This window comes from Bicyclus anynana, chromosome 9 (assembly GCF_947172395.1).
Source record: "Bicyclus anynana chromosome 9, ilBicAnyn1.1, whole genome shotgun sequence".
In the NCBI taxonomy this organism is placed as follows: Eukaryota; Metazoa; Arthropoda; class Insecta; order Lepidoptera; family Nymphalidae; genus Bicyclus; species Bicyclus anynana.
Window position 1 is genome coordinate 9,617,015 of NC_069091.1, and position 26,008 is coordinate 9,643,022.

Genomic DNA, 26,008 nt, shown 5'->3' on the forward strand with positions numbered 1-26,008 from the left:
TCTTTATTCTTAATTTAAAAATTTTGCAAGTGGTTGAAGAATCGGTTTATCGGTTTTTTAATAATTTTTGATCGTGCTATATAATTACAAACATTCGGGAGCACTCGCGCCGCGATTGGTTAAGCTCGGTTTAGGATGAGTTTACTGCGAGCAAAAAGTGCCACATTGTCGCTTCCATGCTCACAGTGAGGTCGTGTCAATGTTTGTTCCATATCATCATTACTTATTTGTTTCGTTTGCAATTGTTAGTCTTGTTATTTATTTGTTGTTTGGTTGTTATATTATTGCTGATTGCTGAGTAGTGTATGACTAACAATAATATAACTAACCGAAAATTCCGACTTTCAGATGGGTGGATTTTAGGTTGAATTTCATATGGATTGATTTATTTATTAGGTATATTAAAAATATAAAAAAAAAATATTATGAAAAAATACAACCGACTTCAAAATGTTAACGTACCCACGAAACTAAAAAGGGAAAGATAACATTATTATATTTTCTACTTATTGATCATTTTGAAGTCGCTGCCAAGCCCGTCTGATGTTGACTTAAGTCGTTACTGAAAAAAACACATGACAGACAAAAATAATGTCTGAGAAACAAAAATCTTTACGATAGGGTACACCTTGAATTAATAGATTGAATACACTGGCTTGGCAGAAAATATAATGATATTATTTATTTTATTTTTAATTTCGTGGGTACGTTAATATTTTGAAGTCGGTTGTATATAAGGTCCTTCAACTATTTTAAAATCAAAAATCTCCATTTAAAATTGCCACTGACTTTATGAAAAAATATTCGTATGCGGAAATAATGTCGCTGCTATGTCCAACGTTTTCATGTATGTAGATTTACTTCTTCTCCATGGAGTATAATATATTCTTTGGTGCTGTGTTAATAAAGATACACATTTATTTTATTTATAAGCCACAAAGGACACAAATATTAAAATTAAAAAATATGTACATAATTATCGACAAGTTATAATTTCATGTATCTTTCCCGTCTCTTCAATTCATAGACAATCTAGCATTACGAAATGTCAAATTCGCAACATTTTCGTTAATCTGTAGAAATAAAACTTGTTGTGATTTCGTTTTTAGTGAAATAAATGTGATATAATAGTTAATTACAAGCAGTTTTTATGTAATTCGCGGTGTGCGCGTTAAATGAAGTGATGTGTATATAAATGATTTAGTTTAAACGGACGGTTTGTGAGAAATATGTGAATGTCGTGACGACGGATCTTTGTTTACCTGTTTTGCCATGTAAGGAAAAAAATAGTTATACCTATAAACTTACTGACGTCAAAGATGCAGCTTGGGAGAACGTTTTGAAAGAAACTCAATTATCTGACGGTAAGTGCAATTTATTATATTAAGTATTTCGTTCAAGTAATATTGTAATACGAGTGTCTTGCCATGGAACGGCGCCCTCGTTGTTGAAATAACTACAGAATTTTTCTCGAACTTGATAGGCATCCATATTGTCATTCGATAATAGATTTTCCACGTTTGTGTCGTTAAACATAGTCGTGGCCAAACCCGTTTCATTATTATCTAGATAGCCAGGCATCTTGTCAATTAAAAAGTTGTGTAGAACACACGTTGCTTTTATCACTTTTTCCACTGTTTCTATTTTACATTCAAATTCTTTACGGTATACGTACCATTTCCGTGATAATACACCAAATGTAGCTTCCACAATACGACGAGCTCTTGAAAGTCTATAATTGTATGTTCGTTTTTCGTTATTTAAATTATCGCGTGGATATGGTCTCATTAAGTTAGTCATCAAAGGGAAAGCTTCGTCTCCAATAAAAACAAACGGTACAGGTTCTCCATTTTGGTACAAGGGTTGTGGCTGTGGTAAATTTAGTCTGTTTTCTCTCAAACGAATTCCGAATATACTATCAGCAAAAATACCACCATCGCTGAACCTTCCCATTGAACCTATATCTACCATAATTATTCTTCGGGTAGCGTCGGCTACGCACATCATTACAGTTGAAAACCTGTGTTTATAACAGTAATATGAGGACCCAGATTTTGGGGGTGCAAACATGTACACATGCTTGCCATCAATGGCCCCGACGCAGTTTTTGAATTGCCAGATTTCTTCAAATTGCTTTGAAATTTTTTTCCAATCATTTTCGTTAAGTTCTGGCATAACCAAAGGTTGTAATACTGTCCACAAGGCATCGCAGACATCTTCTATAATTCTTGGAACAGTCGATTTTCCAATCCTAAAATTTTCAGCTATTTGTGAAAATTTTGAACCAGTCGCCAAATACCTGTAATAATTATAATATAGATTTATATTTATGTGTCGTGGTTTCAGTTAGAATAGAAGGGTCATTTCAAAATAATATCTTAATCAGTGTCGTGTTGTTTCCGGAACTATAAAAGATTAGGCATTACTGAAATTATGTATTTACAGAATTTTCACTCGTTCAAAAGTTATAGCCATTTTTAAATAATAGAAAAGAAACAATTAAAAGTCTAAGATTCACATTAGCACAATACATTGAAATCAAACAAATAAAATGGATTTATCACTCGTTATTTATTAACATTTCAAATTTCGACGCCGCCGTCTGCCGCGACCACGTACGAGAGATACAATCCGTTTTGTTTGTTTGATTTCAGATATTTTTTTTAATAAATTGGTTTCCCTTGAAACTCTGGTATTTTTTAAATATTTATAATGGTTATAAATTCTGCATGAGTGATAATGCGGTAAGTATATTTTGACTATGGCAATGTCAACATTTAATATTTATAATGATTTCAATTATTTTTATTTCAGTAAAAACGGCTAAATCTAAGTGGAAAAAGTTGAGAGACAGCCACCGGGACGCATTAAAAAGGAAGAATGCCACTAGAAGTGGACAGAGTGGTAAACAAATTCGTGAATGGAAATATGAGAAGGTAATGGAATTTTTGATACCATATATGACGAATAGAAACAGGACTACAAATTATACCTCACAAACAAATATAAATGAACAGGAAACAAATTCATTGGAAAGTAATGTAACCGATGAGTTTTTTGAAACATCAAGCAATCATACAAGAAGCACTCCAGAAGATCGTCCATCTGTACAACATTCGCCGTCACCGACATCAAGCGTCTCAGCCTCGACATGCAGAAATGCAACAAGAAAATCGGATGAAATAAGTAATTTACTTATACAGCACCATGCAAACCGTGAAAGAATACGCCAAGAAAAACTAGAAATACAATCATTGATAGAGAAAAATAATACCCTTGACGAAATGGACACTTTTTTTCTGTCGATATCAAAAAGTGTAAAAAAACTTTCTCAATATATGCAGCTTCAGGCTAAACGTAAAATTTTCAATGTTCTTTTAGAATTGGAAGAACTTGAGCTACAAAACACATGGTATAACACAAATGAAAATAATTGGTATTCCCCCGGTTACACTTCAGCACCGGGTCCAAGTTCGACACCGGGTCCTAGCTCAACACAGGCACCGGTTCTTACATCAACACAGGCCGGTGGTCCTAACTCAACACAGGCACCGGTTCCTAGCTCAACACAAATACCGGGTCCAAGTTCGACACAGGCACCTGTTCCAAGCTTGGAAGATACGCACATGACCGATGAACAGATAGAAGCATTCAGAAACGAAGAAGACACATATGATAATTTGTAACTATATGGAAAAGAAAGCAATATGTCTCATGTGATTTACTGTTATAATTTTTTTGTACGTTATGTTTCTAATATAACCTTACGTTTTTTTTGCTACTGCCAGAAAGGCAGTTGGTTTTTTTGTTTTCTTTATGAATAAATAAGATAATATAAAAATATATTTGGTTTTTACATAATATGCATCACTCCAGTCTCCCGGAGGGGTAGAAAGAGACAACGGATCTCGATTTCTCGTAATCCTTACATACCTCAGTTTACATAATATTTTTCATGTATTCTCGTACTTCTTGATTCTCGTTTTGAGTACTTCTCACTTAGCCCTTTTACACAAAAAAAAACAAACACTCAAAAAAGACTGATCACATTCAAACGCAGATAACACACATTAACAAAAACATAATTAGGTAGGTACTTACTTCAAACATACTGCTAGCCGCTCTTGGGTACAGATAGATCTCCTGTAGTTAGTATCTTGCTTAAATATATGTGGTTTAATTAAGTTATGTAGTTCGTAGAATATATTCCTCGGTAGTCTGTAGGACTTGGTAAAACTTTCATCATCTAACTCATTAAACAGAGTAAAAAATTCTCCATGACTGGTATGGTAATACAAGTGACTTCTTTTCCAAAACCGATGTTTTCTTTTGTTTAGGTAGTATAAAGCTATCAATTCTGCTTCTTCAGACTGTAGTTCTTCTTCAAGTAAAAGAAGATACTTTTTTTGTAATAATAGCGACATCGTCTACCTTTCGTGTCAGAATGCGTACTGAGCACTCAACGCCCCGCACCCGAGCTGAAAAACATCTCTTCTCGCACAGCACACAGCACACCGCACACATCTCCGCTTTGGTGGAGTCCCGCGAGCTGAAAAACATCTCTTCTCGCACAGCACACAGCACACCGCACACATCTCTGCTTTGGTGGAGTCCCGGCCTTACGGTGTAAGCTGTGCTAGCGAGGTGTTTCATGCGAAGATTCGTCAAATTTTAGAGGATTTGGATGGAGTGGAATCATTCATAGACGATATAATAGTTTACGGTAGTACCTTGGACGAGCACGACGCGAGATTGAGATCGCTTTTAGACAGGGCTCGCCAAGTAGGTATTAGGTTTATTCGAGAAAAATGCGAATTTCAGGTACGTCAAGTAACGTATTTAGGACACACGTTTAGTGAAAGGGGTATGCAAATAGATGTACATAAAATACGTGCGATCAAAGACATGCCCAGTCCGAGCGACAGGAGCTCGCTGGAGAGATTTTTAGGTATGACAAATTATTTGTCAAGGTTCATTCCAAACTACGCTAACATCGCAAATCCGCTTCGAGGTTTATTAAAAAAAGGTAGTGAGTGGTGCTGGGAGAGCAATCACTCGGCGGCGGTATCGGCGCTGAAAGCTGCGCTGTGCAGCGCGCCCGTGCTGGCGCTGTATTCCGGCGCCGAGCCCGTGCTGCTGACTGTAGACGCGAGCTCGTGCGCTCTGGGCGCCGCCCTGCTGCAGGCCGGCCGCCCTGTGGAGTTCGCGTCGGCTACGCTTACAGACACTCAGACTCGTTACGCGCAAATCGAGAAAGAAATGCTAGCGATAGTGTTTGCATTAGAAAGATTTCATCAGTACGTGTACGGGAGGGCGGACGTGACGATCGAAACGGATCACAAGCCGCTCGAATCTATTTTTAAAAAATCTTTAGATGCAGTACCGGCACGCTTACAGCGTATGATGTTGCGTATTCAGTGTTACGACTTTAACGTTGTTTACAAACCCGGGAAGTACATGTATCTGGCCGATACGTTGTCTAGGGCGGCCCTCCCGGAGCCGATGCACGACAAGCTAACGGACGAAATTAATGCTCAAGCGTGTTTTGTTATAAATAATGCACCTTTCAGTGACAATAAAATACAACGCGTCAGGGAAGCGACGGACATGGATCCAGAGTGTAAAATTTTAATAAATTATATTTTGTATGGGTGGCCGCGTTATAGAGTCGATACAGATTCTTCGGTCCGCGTGCACTGGTCGTATAGAACGTCATTCGAGTATATAGGAGGTGTCCTGTTTAAGGATAACTTGGTGTTTATTCCGCGTGAGCTGCGTAGGGAAATGCTGGAGCGCGTACACGAAGGGCACCTCGGCATCGACCGCTGCAAGCGGCGCGCGCGCGACGCCATTTTCTGGAGCGGCATGTCACGCGACGTGGAGCGGACAGTGCGTGCGTGCGCCGCGTGCGCCGAGCACGCTGCCCGCCCACAGAGAGAATCTATGGTTCCTCATCATGTTCCTAGTCTACCGTGGAGAAAGGTTGGCTCGGATATATTTGTGTTTCGTAAAACATATTTCCTAATACTTGTTGATTACTTTTCTAATTTCATCGAAGTTAGTCCTTTAGCTAACGCGGGTTCACGAGCGGTAATATTGGCCATGAAAGATCAGTTCGCGAGGTACGGAATAGTTGAGGAGCTCGTGACTGATAATGGGCCAGCGTATGTGTCCAAAGAATTTAGACAATTTAGTTTAGATTGGTATTTCAAACATACAACCTCGTCTCCTAATTACGCACAGTCTAATGGACTCAGTGAAAGGGCGGTTCAGACAGTTAAAAATATTATAAAAAAATCAATATTGACCGGATCTGATTTTTATCTTGGATTACTTAACTTTAGGGCGACACCGCGTGATGGGGTTAGCTCACCGGCTCAATTATTGATGGGAAGACGGTTAAATACAAAACTTCCGATGAACATAATAAAATTGCAGCCAGAGAGGAACAACGATTATGATTTTGTAAAGATATGTAATAATCGCGAACGTGCTAAGGAATATTATGATAGGCGATCGCGTGCACTGCCTGAGTTGGCTGCAGGCGAGCGGGTGCTGGTGGATGCCGGCGACACTCGGCGTCGCATGACCGTACAGGCGCCAGCACCACAGCCGCGCTCTTATTTTGTTGTTGACGAGTCCGGTCGAAAATACAGACGGAATCGGCGTCATCTCCTTCGCGCTGAGATTAGTTCGGTGGCTAGCAATTCACATCCTCCTCCTTCTTTGGGGGAGAAGGAAGATAGTGATGATAGTGCTTATCATTTAAATGTATTCGCTGATGCTGAAGAGTATCCCAGAGAGGAGCTTGGGGTTGACCAAGAAACTGATAGTGAGTCGTCGGAGAAAGCGAAACGTAGGCCAGCTGCTAATAGGGCTCGTGAGCAGTTAGCTTTATATTTTAAGAAAAAATAGTGGTAATGTTAATTTAAATATTTTTGTTATTTTTCTTTAAGGAAAAGATGTTATAGAATAAGTTTCTATACTAAGTTTATTTTTTATTAGTTTGTATTTCGATATCTGTCAAATGGAATTGTAAGAAAACAAAGGATTAAATAAACAGTCTTAGATCACGCAATGGTCTTTTACTACATGGTTTACCACTATTTTTTCTTAAAATATAAAGCTAACTGCTCACGAGCCCTATTAGCAGCTGGCCTACGTTTCGCTTTCTCCGACGACTCACTATCAGTTTCTTGGTCAACCCCAAGCTCCTCTCTGGGATACTCTTCAGCATCAGCGAATACATTTAAATGATAAGCACTATCATCACTATCTTCCTTCTCCCCCAAAGAAGGAGGAGGATGTGAATTGCTAGCCACCGAACTAATCTCAGCGCGAAGGAGATGACGCCGATTCCGTCTGTATTTTCGACCGGACTCGTCAACAACAAAATAAGAGCGCGGCTGTGGTGCTGGCGCCTGTACGGTCATGCGACGCCGAGTGTCGCCGGCATCCACCAGCACCCGCTCGCCTGCAGCCAACTCAGGCAGTGCACGCGATCGCCTATCATAATATTCCTTAGCACGTTCGCGATTATTACATATCTTTACAAAATCATAATCGTTGTTCCTCTCTGGCTGCAATTTTATTATGTTCATCGGAAGTTTTGTATTTAACCGTCTTCCCATCAATAATTGAGCCGGTGAGCTAACCCCATCACGCGGTGTCGCCCTAAAGTTAAGTAATCCAAGATAAAAATCAGATCCGGTCAATATTGATTTTTTTATAATATTTTTAACTGTCTGAACCGCCCTTTCACTGAGTCCATTAGACTGTGCGTAATTAGGAGACGAGGTTGTATGTTTGAAATACCAATCTAAACTAAATTGTCTAAATTCTTTGGACACATACGCTGGCCCATTATCAGTCACGAGCTCCTCAACTATTCCGTACCTCGCGAACTGATCTTTCATGGCCAATATTACCGCTCGTGAACCCGCGTTAGCTAAAGGACTAACTTCGATGAAATTAGAAAAGTAATCAACAAGTATTAGGAAATATGTTTTACGAAACACAAATATATCCGAGCCAACCTTTCTCCACGGTAGACTAGGAACATGATGAGGAACCATAGATTCTCTCTGTGGGCGGGCAGCGTGCTCGGCGCACGCGGCGCACGCACGCACTGTCCGCTCCACGTCGCGTGACATGCCGCTCCAGAAAATGGCGTCGCGCGCGCGCCGCTTGCAGCGGTCGATGCCGAGGTGCCCTTCGTGTACGCGCTCCAGCATTTCCCTACGCAGCTCACGCGGAATAAACACCAAGTTATCCTTAAACAGGACACCTCCTATATACTCGAATGACGTTCTATACGACCAGTGCACGCGGACCGAAGGATCTGTATCGACTCTATAACGCGGCCACCCATACAAAATATAATTTATTAAAATTTTACACTCGGGATCCATGTCCGTCGCTTCCCTGACGCGTTGTATTTTATTGTCACTGAAAGGTGCATTATTTATAACAAAACACGCTTGAGCATTAATTTCGTCCGTTAGCTTGTCGTGCATCGGCTCCGGGAGGGCCGCCCTAGACAACGTATCGGCCAGATACATGTACTTCCCGGGTTTGTAAACAACGTTAAAGTCGTAACACTGAATACGCAACATCATACGCTGTAAGCGTGCCGGTACTGCATCTAAAGATTTTTTAAAAATAGATTCGAGCGGCTTGTGATCCGTTTCGATCGTCACGTCCGCCCTCCCGTACACGTACTGATGAAATCTTTCTAATGCAAACACTATCGCTAGCATTTCTTTCTCGATTTGCGCGTAACGAGTCTGAGTGTCTGTAAGCGTAGCCGACGCGAACTCCACAGGGCGGCCGGCCTGCAGCAGGGCGGCGCCCAGAGCGCACGAGCTCGCGTCTACAGTCAGCAGCACGGGCTCGGCGCCGGAATACAGCGCCAGCACGGGCGCGCTGCACAGCGCAGCTTTCAGCGCCGATACCGCCGCCGAGTGATTGCTCTCCCAGCACCACTCACTACCTTTTTTTAATAAACCTCGAAGCGGATTTGCGATGTTAGCGTAGTTTGGAATGAACCTTGACAAATAATTTGTCATACCTAAAAATCTCTCCAGCGAGCTCCTGTCGCTCGGACTGGGCATGTCTTTGATCGCACGTATTTTATGTACATCTATTTGCATACCCCTTTCACTAAACGTGTGTCCTAAATACGTTACTTGACGTACCTGAAATTCGCATTTTTCTCGATTAAACCTAATACCTACTTGGCGAGCCCTGTCTAAAAGCGATCTCAATCTCAAACAAAATGGCCATGATCAAGATGTATAATACCTAATTTTCTATACAAAATTTAAGAAAATAAGTTTGTTTTTCCTGAGATTGAAAGCAAAATGTGAGCAAAACATGTATTTTTCAAAAAAATAAACTATCGAGAAAAGTTTTACAAATTGTGTATTTTGTATAGTCATAACGAAGCTAACACTTTGAAATATCATTTACCCAAATATCAGGCTCCTAACTTTTCCAGAATCTGAGATCCAGAACCATTTGTAACCACCAAATTACATATTGCACACTCTTAAGGTTTCTCAGTAAAGTTTATATCGCTTTCCTCGCAGACGAGGTCGCAGGCATCCGTTAGTACAATATATGAATGTACCGACGGTAGACACACTGTATTCGTAAACTACTAACATTCATAAAACACCCAATGAACATAAAGAAAACTTTCGCAGCAAACTTTATTATTTAAAGTGCAAATTTTTCAGAACTTTTTTAAATAACTAGGTACATTTTATTGGGTTTTCCACTTCGTTTTGTCGTTTTTATTATTCCCACACGACTTTAGTATTCGTATGAGTACGTGATCAAAAAATACTTGTTTTTGTATAATTTATGAAATTGGTGTTGAAATGCACTATACGATTGTGTACTTATCTTTGTAAAATGGTGGTAAACAAAAAAAATAAACGTTGGCTGAGTTTGTTGTCGACTAGGCCATATAGTCTACCACGCTGGCCCAATACGGTAGACTTCACACACGCAGAGAATTAAGATAATTCTCAGGTATGTAGGTGCTTTTCCTTCACCGTTTGAGACACGTGACATTTAATTTCTTAAAACGCTGACTGAAAAGTTGGAGGTGCATGCCCCGGACCGGATTCGAACCTCCGGAATCGGAGGCAGAGGTCATATCCACTGGGCTATCACGGCTCTATCAATCAATCAATACCTAAGTTAGTAAAATATAAAATCCTAAATTAACCCGAGCTGTGAATCAAACATAGAGCCTCTTTATCGATAACCATATTAATTACTAACTATTCTAGAAAGATCGTCAAATCTTTATCTAACCAACAACAACAGAATATATATATCGGCGCAAATACAACAATTTATCCAGTTTAGACTAGTTGTTCAAAAATAAGTTCATAAAAACATCAATTGATTATTTCGACTTGATAAATTAACTTGTTGAAGTGGCATGAGCCGAGATAGTACGATACGAAGCTAGGTGGGGAGTAGTGGGAGACCGAGTGCTGACGATATATGCGACCTCTCGGTTGGTCTAGCTCATTCTTGTCGTGGAGTTCGATCCGTCCACACCTTTGTTGCATAATAATCCTTTATAGGTCGTTATGGGATAGGCGGGGAGAGTGACTTGAGTGGAAAAGGGATGTGTTTGTTAACTGTCAAAGACGCCCTTAACCCTACACACATCGTTCACAAGTGCGTGACTCCACTCAAGGTTTATTAGTAACATTCTTAGTGGAAATGGTTACCTGACAGACTTTCATTCAATAATTGTGTTTTGCAGACAACCGCTTCTGATGTCAAACCCGTCTTTCTCCGACCTATATAATATTTTAATTGTAACTATCTCTGTAATTTTCCAGGGAGCAGTAAAAAATGTCTATAAAACAGACTGCAATGCTTTCACTCGGTAAGAATGTAGCTCAGAGGCTATAAATTCTTATTACATTATCGACACCTATCTGAAACAGACTAAGCCACAAGTGGCAGGCCGCAGTAGTCGCTTATAGTGGAATTTGAAACACTGGTTCTCAGTTACAGTAGATTAGACCACAAATTACATTGTTCGAGGCGTGTACGTTGTGTAATGATTTCGGGGATTATGTTCTTGTAAAGCTCGTTGTTTTGATAATCTACTAGTAATACAGAAGTAGACACGTATATTATGTAATCTAGATGTAATATCATATATTATCTTAAGTTTAATATTATTACTTGACGTTTCTAAAGAGCTCGTAAACTAAGCCTATTTAAAATAAATGAATTTTGACTTTGACTTTGACTTTATAGATTTCCTTCTAAAACTCGATGGTCGCGGCATAATACAAAATCAAATGCATAAAACAAAATTATGTAAAAAAGAGTTTGGATAGTGCCGCGTTGCAAGAACCAGCTCATGACTAAGGGCCCCGTATGGGTTCGAAACTAGTCGGGCATACTCCGACCTAATATCACGTGATTTTTAGCCGTGATTCATTATCATATATGTTTCAATATGAATAACATTCAAGATAGTTTAAATTCTAAAATAATGTAAAACTTACAGATTACTTGGTCTATGCAGACTGATTTTTTTTAGGTTGGATGGTCTATTTGCCGAGAATTGCTATAATCTCTATATAATTATCGTTAACATTATGAATATTTTGTACAGTTTTGTAGAAAAAACGACCAATATTTATATCTAAACTAATATTATACAGCTGAAGAGTTTGTTTGTTTAGTTGAACTCGCTAATCTCAGGAACTACTGATCCAATTTCAAAAATTCTTTCAGTGTTAGATAGCCCACTTATTGAGGAAGGCTATATGCTATATATTATCCCCGTATTCCTACGGTAACGGGAACCACGCGTGTGAAACCGCGCGGCGTCAGTTAGTTAGTTTAGTTAAAGAAAACTGATAATTGCACGACATTGACACAGTGTACCCTAATGTACCAACGGCTAGCTTAAACACGTCAACAATGGAAGAGTACATAGTTTTTTTTTTAAAGAATATTTGCCATATCTTTTATAATATGACCAATATTCCCATTCCCCTCCAACTAATCGGGAAAGACTGTGCTAGGAGTGGGTACGACAATAGACCAACAGAGCGGGGATCGAACCACCACCCCTCGGTGATGATTCTGACCGCTCTTACCGTTTAGCTATTGAGGTTCTAAAGTTACTTCTATACAGAGTTATATTTTGTGTTGATACAAGGAATTACATTGGCCTGATTAGAATATATAAAATGGAAGCATTCCCTTGGTACGTTAATCTATATGTGCCTAAATAAATTCAAGTGTAATTTCATTAAAATCCTAAAAGGTCCGCTGAAACTTTGAGATGATATAGTCCTATACCAACGTTGCTAATTCAAATGATCATTTCTTTAGTCCTTTTTGAGTTATTCATCTTATAATGTTGTGATTTTTTTAGTATGAATACACGTATTTCTGTTGTACAAGTAACAAGCTTTGTTGTCAAAAGTGTGACCTCTGTTATCATTAGCCTAGTTAACACTAGCCTACATTACAGAAGTTTGGGTTCAGGTTTGGGTTCGGTTCGGGTTTTGCGTGGGTTTTTCATTCATCGCTACACGCCCTCCGGCCCACGCGGACCATCGGTAGCGTTACGAACGAATTTGCCAAGCTATAGCGTGGTCATTCTATGGGCATTAACCTTATGGATAAAATAGGAGGTCCATGCAAGAGGTCTATGTCCAGCAGTGGACGTCTATCGGCTGATGATGATGATGATGATGATGATGATGATGATGATGATGATGATGATGATGATGATGATGATGATGATGATGATGATGATGATGATGAAATTAAAAAACCTAAAATTCTTCAATTTAATGTATAGTAGTTCATGCAATTTCAAAAAGAAATTAAGGGACTTTCTAATCGAAAAGTGCTATTACACGGTAAATGACTACATGAATGGTAAATAAAACAAAAAATGAAATCGGTTTCCCTATTACTCACTCGACAAAAGGCTACGCCCAAACTGGGTATCCATAACTTGCATTATGTAATAAAATGTCGTCGTTATCAACCCATATACGGCTCACTGCTGAGCTCGAGTCTCCACTCAGAATGAGAGGGGTTAGGCCAATAGTCCACCACGCTGGCCCAATGCGGATTAGCAGACTTCACACACGCAGAGAATTAAGAAATTTTCTGGTGTGCAGGTTTCCTCACGATGTTTTTTCCTTCACCGTTTGAGACACGTGATATTTAATTTCTTAAAATGCACACAACTGAAAAGTTGGAGGTGCATGCCCTGGACCAGATTCGAACCCACACCCTCCGGAATCGGAGGCAGAGGTCATATCCACTGGGCTATCACGGTTCTCTAAATAAAATGTAACTTGTATAATTATTATTATATTGTATATTGTAATGTGTGGTATTGCTTGATTATTAAATAAAATAAAATGAAAAAATAAATAAAGACAAGATAGTAATTAGTTCAATTTTGTATATTCCCTACAAAAGTGTAATCGTATATTGCAATAGTGACCAGTTTCATTTACCTACTATGCAATCAGAACAACCTGTTCTTTATTTCAAACTCCTTACACAACATCCGGTAATCTGTCAGTCCTCTGTGCCTGCGTTGTCCTTTGACTGAGGATAATACGTTTATACAGTGAACGTTTGTAAGCAGTAAAGTCGGTATACAATAAGATAATCATCTATTTATATAAGTACCTTAAGCCTTATGTGTCTCAGACAGTATGTACAAATTCAACACAATCATGATTCCCTGCGACTTCGTCCGCGTGGAATGCAGTTTTTCACAAATCCCACGGGAACCATGGACTTTTCCGAGATGAAAAGTGCCTGTGTGTTAATCCAGAGTAAAATCTATTTCCAATCTAAATTTTAGCCAAATCGCTTCAGTAGCCGCTGCGTAACGAAGGAACAAATACACACACACACACACACACACACAAACTTTCGCATTTATAATATTAAGTGTGATTGTAAACTAGCTGACGCCGCGCGGTTTTACCCACGTGGTTCCCGTTCTCGTAGGAATACTGGGCTAATATATAGCCTATAGCCTTCCTCGATAAATGGGCTAACCATCACTGACAGAATTTTTCAAATCGGACTAGTAGTTTCTGAGATTAGCGCGTTCAATCAAACAAACAAACTCTTCACCTTTATAATATTAGTATAGCAAAGTATAGATTGTTTGTATTGTTTATTTAAATGTGTTTATTTAGTTTATTTAATTATTATGTAGGTACATCATAATAATAAATACCTCCTGTCGCACCTGTGTATTCATTTCTTTTAATTTCCGATTCCATATAGATAGAGATCGCATTTGAACTCACAATATTACGAGTATCAAAAGAGACATTTCCACAGCGTCTTTTTTATGTTTTATATATACAGAATGCTGGGGAGTATTTCCCATAACTCTGGGATTATATTCTTTACCGAAAATTAATTAAAAATATCCAAGAAGTATGTGTTGTAAAATTAATATTTTCGGGGTAAATAATATTTCTTTGATCTTAAAATGTGTTCCTTATACGCATTTTTATAATTACCTATGACGTAACCAAGTTTGACGTAGTTTAAATGCAAGGATTGATAAAGGCGTGTGTTACATGAATAGTCGGAATTATTTGAATTACTTTTTATGAACACACTAGCGGACACCCGCGACTTCGTCCGCGTGAAACTCGAAGTAATCTTTCCCTACCCTACCGTACGTTGAAATTTTACCTGAATTTTCTTTGCTATAAAACTTGCGGAGCCCGAGAGCTTTCCAACGAATGCAAAACCGTGGAAATCGGTTCGTGCGTTCTGGAGTTATAGCGTCAGGAAGGAAAACCCGACTTATTTTTATATAGTAGATAAAAATATGTGATAATAAAACTAATGTCGTAATTTTACACATAGCATAATATATAGCTGATTCTATATTCCGTGGCTAGTTTGCCGGGACTTTTCTAAATAAATAAATAAAATAAAATAATTTTATTTCAGCCTAGAAACCAATATACAAAATATACATACATTGAGTAATGTACTGCAGAAAAGCAAACCAAAATTAAACCAAGAGTCAGAATTAAAATAAGAAATAAAAAATCAGAAACACACAGAAACAAATATTAAAAAATATTCAAAAATTAAGAATCATTATTATCATAGTTAGTTTTAAATTGTTATGAAATGTGTAGCTATAAATGGTCAATATTCTCTTTACAACTAGGTAAATGTATCGAGAAATTCAGTTAATTTGGTAGAAATAGTTCGCCAGATGGCGGAATGTAGTGAAAACGTAACCAATACTAAGAGTAAGTATTCAAAATGTACCTGATTCGAAATTCCCGTTGAACTTGCCGACAGCGGTTTACCGATAGAGTGGCTAGTCGTGTCTAAAACCCGCAACGAACTAACTTTGCTTAAACTCTCTGTCTCTGTTTCAAGGTACTAGCCGTTATTTTACGGATACCGTTTAGTATTCTGAGCATTTGGATGTAGGTACTCGTTGAAAATATTGAAAACTAGCGGACGCCCGCGACATCGTCCGTGGAATTCAGTTTTTCGCAAATCCCGCGAGAACCATGGATTTTTCCGGGATGAAAAGGATCCTATGTAGTAATCCAGATTAAAATCTATTTCCATTCCAAATTTCAGCCAAATCGCTTCAGTAGCCGCAGCACAAAAGAGGAACAAACATAAACACTTGCCTACACACAAAATTCGCCTTTATTAATATTAGTGTGATGTTAATTGTCACCACATAGGAGAGGGGATGTGAAGCTTTGACCAACCACGCTGCTCCAATTTGGGTTGACGGGTTTCTGGTGATAATAGTGACGATGTTAATCATAATAACTGAGATCTACGGCTTGACTCCGAGGCGCAAAAACACCACCAACTTCCCAACTATGGACTGAAAATTATCTTAGAAGAAGAAAAAGCTTAGTACTTCATTGACCGACCTAAAAATCGAACCCAGGACCTCATGATAGACGATAAAGGCAACAAGACCAAATAGACACTTTAGCAGCGTACATACATTTTGGCAATTGATTTGTATTTATTTAGTGGTATGAAACGGGATAAAAGCTAAAATTAATTTGGATTATATGGCGGAGATTGGAATAGGTATTTACCGTGGTACAGTATAGCGCGATTAATAGTTCTGGGGAGCAGTTATCGGCGCACGGGGGTAGTAAAAACTAATTGGTAGCCTAGTAGTCACGGAACGACTATTAACACGCTGAGAAATTGAGTAAACTGAATACTCCGAATTGCTCAAAGATTTCCCTTCCCGTCCTTACCTTAGGAAGTTTCGTATATTCTTTACTGACTTAAAAAAAAGACGCCATATCTTAATATGTTACAACACTATTGATGAGTTCCTTAATGATAAAGATGCTTGGAAGCTTCCACCTTCATACAGGAAGTAAATTGTAACGTTGTCATCAATTGTAAATTATAATATTGTATGATTTTTTTCAAAAGAGCAACTGTTGAGTTCTTGCCGGTTTCTTCTCAGCAGAATCTGCCTTCCGAACCCGGTGGTAGAATCTTTACAAATAGTCAACTGACGTATCAAAAGTGCTTGTAAACTGAGCTTACTTGAAATAAATGAATTTTGAATTTTTATAGTATTTGTTAACACAGAACCTTCATACGATTTTGTTAGTAATTCTTATCAAAATAATTTAAAGATTCTCCCTTCCAAGGTCCTTCTTAAAGGTTCATCGAATTTTACTAAATAGCTTTGCATCTTTTTTGACAGCCTCCGTGGCACAGTGGTATGCGCGGTGGATTTACAAGACGGAGGTCCTGGGTTCGATCCCCGGCTGGGCCGATTGAGGTTTTCTTAATTGGTCCAGGTCTGGCTGGTGGGAGGCTTCGGCCGTGGCTAGTTACCACCCTACCGACAAAGACGTACCGCCAAGCGATTTAGCGTTCCGATACGATGTCGTGTAGAAACCGAATGGAGTGTGGGTGTTCATCCTCCTCTATATTTTTAATAAGATACTGTCATTATTAGTGTTGTACCCTATGCTAATCCAAGCTATCACAAGGAAACTAATAAAAATATCATAGACTCGCCTTGAGAACATTTTCCCTGTTTTTGAAGTAACTGAATAAAAACATCAAATCATGGTAGTTACTATCGTCAAAAGCACTAAATTATTTCCATTTTTTTTTTTTTTTTTTTTTTTTTTTTTTTTTTTTTTTTTTTTTTTTTTTTTTTTTTTTTTTTTTTTTTTTTTTTTTTTTTTTTTTAAAAATAATTAATTAATTAATTAATTATTAATTTAAAAATAATTAATTTTGTAACTTACTTAAATATAAAGTATTTCAAAGTTTCACACGTAGTTGTGAACATTCAAATAGACTTGAAGAATTAGTGGCAATATTTCAGTGTTGTAAGTTCCAACGAGGTTTTATTTAATTTCGCCGGAAAAGGATATTCGAAGCGGCAGTAGTCGGTCTGCGGTCTGAGGAAAATAGAACGAACAACAAATAACGTTCCGACTGAGATAAAAAGGGTCCGTCATTTTGTTAAACGACTCCCGCGCTACTGCGGGCGCCAGTTACTGACGCAGTACCTATCTACGCTGTCTCTACATTGCAAAATTTACGCTGTCTAAAAAAATAAAGAGTAAAGGGGTAGGGTAGGTGTAAGGGTACAGTAGGTAGAGTAGGTAGAGTATGGGTAGGGTAAGGGTATGATAGTTGGGTAGGGGTAGGGTAGCGTAGGTGTAGAGCGGTAGTAGAATAGAATAGGGGTAGAGAATGGGTCAAAGCAAAGCTTGGCCGGGTCCGCTAGTACCTACCTATAAATTATACTATCGTTATCAACCCATATTCGGTCACTGCTGAGCTCGAGTCTCCTCTTAGAATGAGAGGGGTTAGGCCAATAGTCCTGTCACGTCCTGACCATGACATTACCTCTACCTCTGATTCTGGAGGGTGTGGGTTCGAATCCGGTCCAAGGCATGCACCTCCAACTTTGTTGTGTGCATTTTAAGAATTGAAGCGTGTCTCAAACGGTGAAGTAAAACATCGTGGGGAAACCTGCATTCCAGAGAATTATCTTAATTCTCTGCGTGTGTGAAGTCTGCTAATCCGCATTGGGCCAGCGTGGTAGACTATTGGCTTAACCCCTCTCATTCCAAGAGGAGACTCGAGCTCAGCAGTGAGCCGAATATGGGTTGGTAATGATGAATATTGATAGCCCGGGATCCATGGAGCATTTTTACAATTGATTACTATCAAGTAAATTTTCCGTGACTTTCAGCTTGATAAGACGCTCAACTTTTTTATTTACGAAAACACTTGATTCATTAATTTATATAAACTTTCTTTATAATTACCTGATACAGGCATTACCTACCTATTACATTATTTTTTCTCATAATATTTAGCATTAATCTAGGTACCTATCTCTAATGTGAAGGCAATAAACTAAGAAACCTATCCCCATATTCCTTCCATAACGAGATCTGTTTAAAAAGCAATTTATCATTTTGGGAAACCATATTCGAAGTTATATTGTGTCGAGCGTTTAACATGTTTACACCACTCCAATTACGTCATGTTTGGACAGTTTGGTGCTATGTACTCGATGGCTTGCTCTGAATAAAGTTACTTTTTCGCCCGTGTGATTAATTTAAAAGCCAACCGTTTACTTGTTGGGCCCTCTTATTTTTTTTTTACTTATTTATTTATACTTTATTTGTACACCACAACATAAGAAAAAACAAGTAATAAACAGAAAAAATATATATAGTACAGAATTAAGATACAAAAGGCGCTAAGTCGCTACGTAGCGATTTCTTCCAGGCAACCTTGGGTTTAGGAAAATGCGCACGAGAATACAGGTTGTATAAATAAAATAAAAATATTACACATTATTATATATATTAAAAAAAATCGGAAACAAATAAAACATAAAAACAATAATAAACATTTAGAAAACACTTAAGCCAATTAAGTTTCCATAAAAGATCGTTCATACACAATTTAGGAAGTTGGCAACAAGACTTATAATAAACAAGAATACAAAACGAATAACATAATATAATATTTTAAAGATATAATTATACTAATATACTAATACTAGCGGAAGGCATGATATGCGGGCGACGAGGGGACTGCGTGGGTGTGAAATCGTGCATGCGGGGAAGTGAGGTGCATCAGTCGTGGGTTTTTGCCATATAATCTTTTTTATTGAGAAATCTTCTTTTTTTGAATTCGGTTAATTATGTAAGGCCATTGCAGGCTCTCAGACTAGTTTATCTAACAGGCAATCATACTTGTAGAAGAATATTTTTTTTTGAATATTCATGGAAACAATTAATATTCCTTTAATACCCGTAACAAAAGGGTATCCTTTTGTTTTATCTCTAAACAATTTTCTTGGGGCAGTTTATTGAAGAGCCATTAGTTTTCCGACTACCGCTCAAGTGATCAGTCAATGGACGAGCAGAAGAAACTCCGCGAGGGATAATCAATTTCAACTTCACTAGTTATTAGTAGCTGTAATGGTTTTTGACGGTACCCTGATAATATAAACGTTTAATTATTATATTTTAACTAGCAGAACCTCATGATTTTACTTGCATAGTCCTCGTTACCGTGTGAATTCGGGAATAAAATATAGCCTACTAGCGGACGCCCGCGACTTCGTCCGTGTGGAATTTAATTTTTCACAAATCCCTCGGGAACCATGAATTTTTCCGGGATAGAAAGTAGCCTTTGTGGTAATCCATGCTATAATATACCTTAATACTAAATTTTAGCTAATTCGGTTCAGTAGTTGAGGCGTGAAAGAGTAACAAACATTCATATCATCAAAATCATCAGTTTTCGCAAATCTCGGGAAACCATGGATTGTTTTCGGGATAAAAAGTAGCCAGAGTAAAATCTATTTTCATTCCAAATTTCAGCTAAATCGCTGCAGTAGTAGCGGCGTTATAGAGTAACATACATCCAAACATCCATACAAACTTTCGCGTTTATAATATTAGTAGGATAGTAGGATGTTAGTTACTCCCTGATAATGTAGCTTACTGGTGAAATATTTTTTCAAATCGGCCCGGTATATAATGAATTAATTAGTTACATATAAAAATACAAATCGTTCCTCTTTATGATATTATGGTATGACGTACAAAGCTGAAATTTGGCAGGGAAGTAATTCGCTCAACTGCTGTGGCCCGTGGTTGGCGTATGTGGTTTTGCATCATGAGTTCTGCGTTAGAAATACTTCATAAGTTCTTCTTTATTCAGAAATTTCCCCGTACCTCTGACAACATTAAGCCGTCGATACTAGTCATTATCATGGTGATCGTTATTGTCAAACATTTGGCGCCCGCCAACCCGCAATGGAGAGGCATGATGGGCAGAAGGTTCAGCTCTGTACAGTGATTAAGTTGATGTTAAGAGGTCACACCTTTCTCTGATTAACCGTATGTAAAGGTGGGGTGTGAGTAGAATTATCACTTGGATCCGTTGATTTTTCAGATAATAGCGAAATAATTTAATTGTTCATTACGCCATTGGTTATAATAAAGTACCACAATTAACGCCTACTTCTATCCAATATATGCTAATAAATAAATTAATGTTAATATCAAAAAACTTTATAGGGTATAAGGCGTCCCAAAATTGTTGATGAATACACAAAAAGTATAATTCTATACAACAATAGGCCTTCGTGAAATTGGGGAGAATCTTCAAAGACATTATATTTTCCCCTCTTCTCAAGGCTATTTATATCCCCTCCCGAATCTTAGATTGACATTTCTGTCTCTATTAAACGGGACAAAAGAAATTTGTAATTAATATTCCTTGTATATCGTATGAAACAAAATATCACTAGATAGGTATAAGTTTTAAAAGTAACGTTATTATGATAATTTTAGCAATATATTTTTAAACAATATTAAGTACCTGATAGGTACTGGCTTTTACATAAATTCCGATACAAAGGGCGCTTTACGTTCTAAATAAATTGTGTAATGAATATTTTGTAATATATGCCAAAGGACAAGTCAAACATCTGAATATGATGGATTGATTGAAAAAGTTTTTCATTTATAGCATATGGAACTGTATAATATTAACTTCTATTCCAATATTAACTAAACTAAACGTAGATAATTAACTATTTGTTTCAGTAGCGCTTTCAGTCTTCCTCATTAAATAGCAAATCTATGCAGGATTCATCATTATCAACCCATATTCGGCTCACTGCTGAGCTCGAGTCTCCTCTCAAAATGAGAGGGATTAGGCCAAAAGTCCACCACGCTGGCCTAATGGCAGACTTCACACCCGCAGAGAATTAAGAAAGTTCTCTGGTATGCAGGTTTCCTCACGATGTTATTCCTTCACCGTTTGAGACACGTGATATTTATTTTTTAAAATGCACACAACAGAAAAGTTGGAGGTTCTGGACCGGATTCGAACCCACACCCTCCGGACTGAGAGGCAGAGGTCATATCCACTGGGCTATCACGGCACTTACACCAATTGCGATAAGATGAAAGTTTGTACTCCATTTTGTATCGCCATAGGTACCTGAGATTGATCTGTATTTTTGTATGTAAATAATAATATTTTACTCGCATAAGGGACGTCTGCGTGGAAACCTGAGATTGACAAAAGTCAACCTTAAAAGATAGGCATAATGTTTTCGTAGATTTTTATTTTAAACTTTAGAACAATTACAGGATTTTGGCGTTATAGGCTTCTGCCCCATACAGACAGACAGTATTATTATAAAATCAAAAATAAATAGTTACTTACTCATGTATATCCAGCTTCTACGATAAAATACATCAATGAAAATTTCTTACAATAGATTTCTTTTTAATTCAATACATTTTCATTATTTTATACAGTGATTAATTTTGGGGATAAATTCGAAAATTCGTCGAGCTTGTTCAGATATATTTTTTAAAAGCAAGTAATACTTTAAAGAGCTTAAAAATATAATAAACTCCTTCTTAATTAAATGGACTTTAAAATATTTTCATTACTCTAAATGATTTCATACGTGTACATCGCTTTTCAATCATGTTAAAAAAGTCCTCCTCACTGAACTATTTGCCGACGGAATTTCAACGTTAATGCTATTGGTTGAATCATGGACCTTTCGACAAAAATTTTAATTCCGACGAATGCCTCATATTTTTTTATTGAAAGTCAAATGAATGCGGCTTAATAAAATTCCGATAGCATTTGGAAAATGTGATGAATATATTTATGCTTTAACTAGCGTACGCCACGCGGTTTCACACGCGTAATTCCCGTACTTAGGAGAATTCCGGGATTTTTTTAAATTCTTTACAAGTTAGCCCTTGACTACAATCTCACCTGATGGTAAGTGATGATGCAATCTAAGATGGAAGCGGGCTAACTTGTTAGGAGGATGAAAATTCAAACCCCTTTCGGTTTCTACACGATATCGTACCGGAACGCTATATCGCTTGGCGGTACGTCTTTGCCGGTGTTAACTAGCCACGGCCAGCCAGACCTGGACCAATCAAGAAAATCTCAATCAGCCCAGCCAGGGATCGAACCCAGGTAAATCCACCGCGCATACCACTGCGCCACGGAATGAAAAATAGCTTATGTTACTCGGTGATAATATAGCTCTTTTAGGATCAGTGGCATCACGCTGAAATTATTGAATGAATACAAATAAAACTTGGCACGGTTTGAGACCATAATACGGAAAAGGTTATAGGATACTTTTTATTGCGAAAATATAATAACAAAGAGGTGAAATAGGGGTTGAAAGTTTGTATGGAAAGTCCTTCATTTTTAGAGTTACATTTTTAAAGTTTATTTATAAATCATAAAAAAAATACGAAATATAATGGGATTAAATTTTTTTTTAAATTCAAACTATAAAGTGGTGTAATAGGGCTTGAAAGTTTACATTGATAATCACGCGGACGAAGTCGCGGGCGTCCGCTAGTATAATATAAACATCGAGTTACATTTCGAATGTAGCTCACTGGATACGTGGCTTTCACGTAATATTGTTGAGATTGTGGCTCTGCCTGTATTGAGTACGATCGTAATCTAAATGAAGTCGGAAATTAAAATATAAGCTGCAAAAGATTCTATTTTGTACAGAAAAGGAAAATCTTTACTGTGTAATATTTATTTTTAAATGAAAGACGTTTCATGAATGTAATTTTAAGATGTCAATCGCGTTAGCGGAGTAAAACTGTAGAGCATGCGATGGCTACATACACCTCATGTTTTGAATGGCTTAAATCTTGTCAGCCTGTGTTTTTACTGTAGGTAAGTAACTATCCTAAACATATTCAAAAAAACGCTGCGAAAGCGCTCAAGAAGAAAACAAAGCGTAGGATGTCAAATCCTTATAAAATATACATATCAGCGGCGAAGAGTTCATGCAAGCCGATTCCCTCCGGGTTACCTTTAAAAATCTATGCATATTCATTGTTATACTGTATCTATAGATATATGAGAAACCGGGGTTTGTATATGAATTTCCTTTTCCTTGGGACGGCTTACCTTCATCTAAATTCCATCCTTCGCCACTGCAACACTTAGCAGGAAAACAGTGGTCGTTAATGGAAATGGGCAGGAAAAAGTGGAAGAAATAGACGAATGCCGTATATTAAAAAAATGCAAATTAAATTACTAATTAATACACAAAAAAAAAATAACAATAGTAGATTGTTATACAAGGGACTAAAAAGACCCATTATATACGAGGTATTTTTAGGGCCCGAGACGTAAGGCGAGGGCCGCCTAAATAGAAACCGAGTTTATAATGTGCTTAGCCCCACGTGTTACACTCTGCTTTTCACTATAAAATAGTTTAGTATTTTAGTATCTTAAAATTGTATTCAGAGTAAGAACAACCTTAAAAATAAACCAATATTTTGAACCGTATCATTACTCCCATTAAAAAGTTGATTGATGACTTCTATTAGTTGAACGAGACGAGTATCTATTTGATGAGGCAATGTTCACGGATGTACTAGGTAGGTATGTAGGTACTATTTGAATAAGGTAGTAATTACAGCCAGCGCAGTCGGATACGCTGATTGCACTCCGCTACATTTATGCAAGCGGTGTTACCTGAATAGAGGCAGAATATGATGCCTACTGCATATTTTACATGACGTTTCCGGTATAAGTTCTTCGCTATTGATGTAACGCTTTTTAATCCCCGTACACACAATAGAAACTTAGTCTATATATCGATATGAACTATAAAACAGAATCAATTGGTACGAATATGATAAAGCATGACAAACTAAAGAAAAAAAACGTTATCAATACTTACATATAAATAAAATTGAAGTGTCTGTCTGTGATTTTAAGATGTTGTTTTCTCAAGTGTTTATTAGTTATTTACATTAAACCATAACAAAACGAGCTTTTTTAAATTCTTGTCCGTCTGTTTTTCTGTCTGTGCGGGCTAATCTTTGGAACGGCAGAACCGATTTTAATGAGACTTTCGCGGGAAGAAGGGGTTATGGAACGAGAGACGAATATCTTAGCATTCCACGGATTCACCGTGCGGATGCCGGGTTTATCGCGTGGTAGAGAGAAAAACTTAGAGCAGAGTCCTGGACTTGTGACAACAGTATGTAGGGTTAAGGAATTCCTTGACAATCGATTAACCCTCCTCCGCTCGTGTTGTTCTCCTTGCCTAGCCAAATTTGGTAAGATCCCATTGGAGCAGCTTTGGATACCCGTTCTAATATAGAACTTACTGCAATTTTAGAGAGGCCAAGGTCTTTAAGCAAGTTATAGAGAGATTTTTCGTGTTAATTATACTAAAATTGATGAAAAACGAAAAATCCGATTAAAACGTAGTAGCGGCTCATGTTTGCTAAATAATAATTACACTGCTTAACAGTTTTGTCTTCGTCTATTTGTATATACGCGATATGTAAACATTTAAATACTACGAACAAGGTGAAAACCATTAGAGACGAGTATAAATATTGTAACATATATTATATAGGTGAAGCATCCCTTAAGCAGAAGTGATTTACATCATAAAGAGTGTCCTGGATACACAACGCGCTCACCTGTGATACACTCTTAATTGCAATATTTTTTTATATTTCACCTAGTAAGCATTTTTTTATATAGGTAATATAACGCTTTGTCGAATTCTAAATTAATCTAGCCGAAACATAGACTTCGACCATACATCGAGATTTAACGTACAGTAAAAGCTCATTATTCGCGGGGCTACGTTCTCTAAATGTGTCGCGAATACTTGCTTGACACTTTTTAAAAGCTTCTGTTCAGAGTGATTTTAAGGAGTATTTGCAAGTTAAAGTTTAAATTTGCAGATTTTACGTCAGTTTCGTCAGTCAGATCCGCGAATAACAAAATATTTAGCCGCGAACATAGGAATTGGGACGCAATTTTTTAATCCGCGTATAGTGAAATCGTGAATAAAGGAAGCGTGAATAAGGAGCTTTTACTATATTATAAGACTTAGCAGCATGAAATATAGCTTTTAAGCTCTAGCTTGTTGTTAGATCGAATAAAGTGTCAAACCAATATGTAGGTACATAGGTATTGTGTTTTTCGGTATTCTGAGGTATTGTGTTACATTAAATACTCGTAAAATAATCATATTTTTAAATTTCGAGCTTGTCGGATATGAAATCGAAGAAACGAATTCCTATCCTGTATTTATTCTATATAAATTCCTCCTTTTCGCCCGTCGGCCTACTAGCACTTCAAAAACAATTAACTAAAGATCGGTTTCCAAGATCTCCATTATCACTCCTTCCCACTCACCGTCCAAATCTGCGAAAGGATTAAAAGGCTTTGCTATAAATCTCTCTTCATTTGATTGCACGGCATAATGTTGCTGGAGTATATAAAAGAGAAAATATGCGCCCGCTTGTGTTTTGTTTTAGCTTGTATAAAGCGGGGTGCCTTTATGGCTTATGGCTCAATAATATAGACCGTAAAGCGCCAGACCCTCGGCGGA

General features: G+C 37.6%; 1 protein-coding gene across 1 annotated transcript; it reads left to right on the plus strand.

The window, feature by feature from the left end:
• Positions 1-1,302: 1,302 nt before the first annotated feature.
• Positions 1,303-3,843, plus strand: LOC128198390 (uncharacterized). Its single transcript, XM_052883650.1, has 2 exons — positions 1,303-1,364; positions 2,815-3,843. The coding sequence occupies exon 2, from the start codon at positions 2,940-2,942 to the stop codon at positions 3,684-3,686; it is 747 nt and encodes a 248-aa protein (XP_052739610.1). The 5' UTR covers positions 1,303-1,364; positions 2,815-2,939; the 3' UTR covers positions 3,687-3,843.
• Positions 3,844-26,008: the final 22,165 nt, after the last annotated feature.

Bases quoted from the DNA above. Each gene is read 5' to 3' on its own strand.
- LOC128198390 (XM_052883650.1), top strand. From the start codon at position 2,940: ATGGAATTTTTGATACCATATATGACGAATAGAAACAGGACTACAAAT.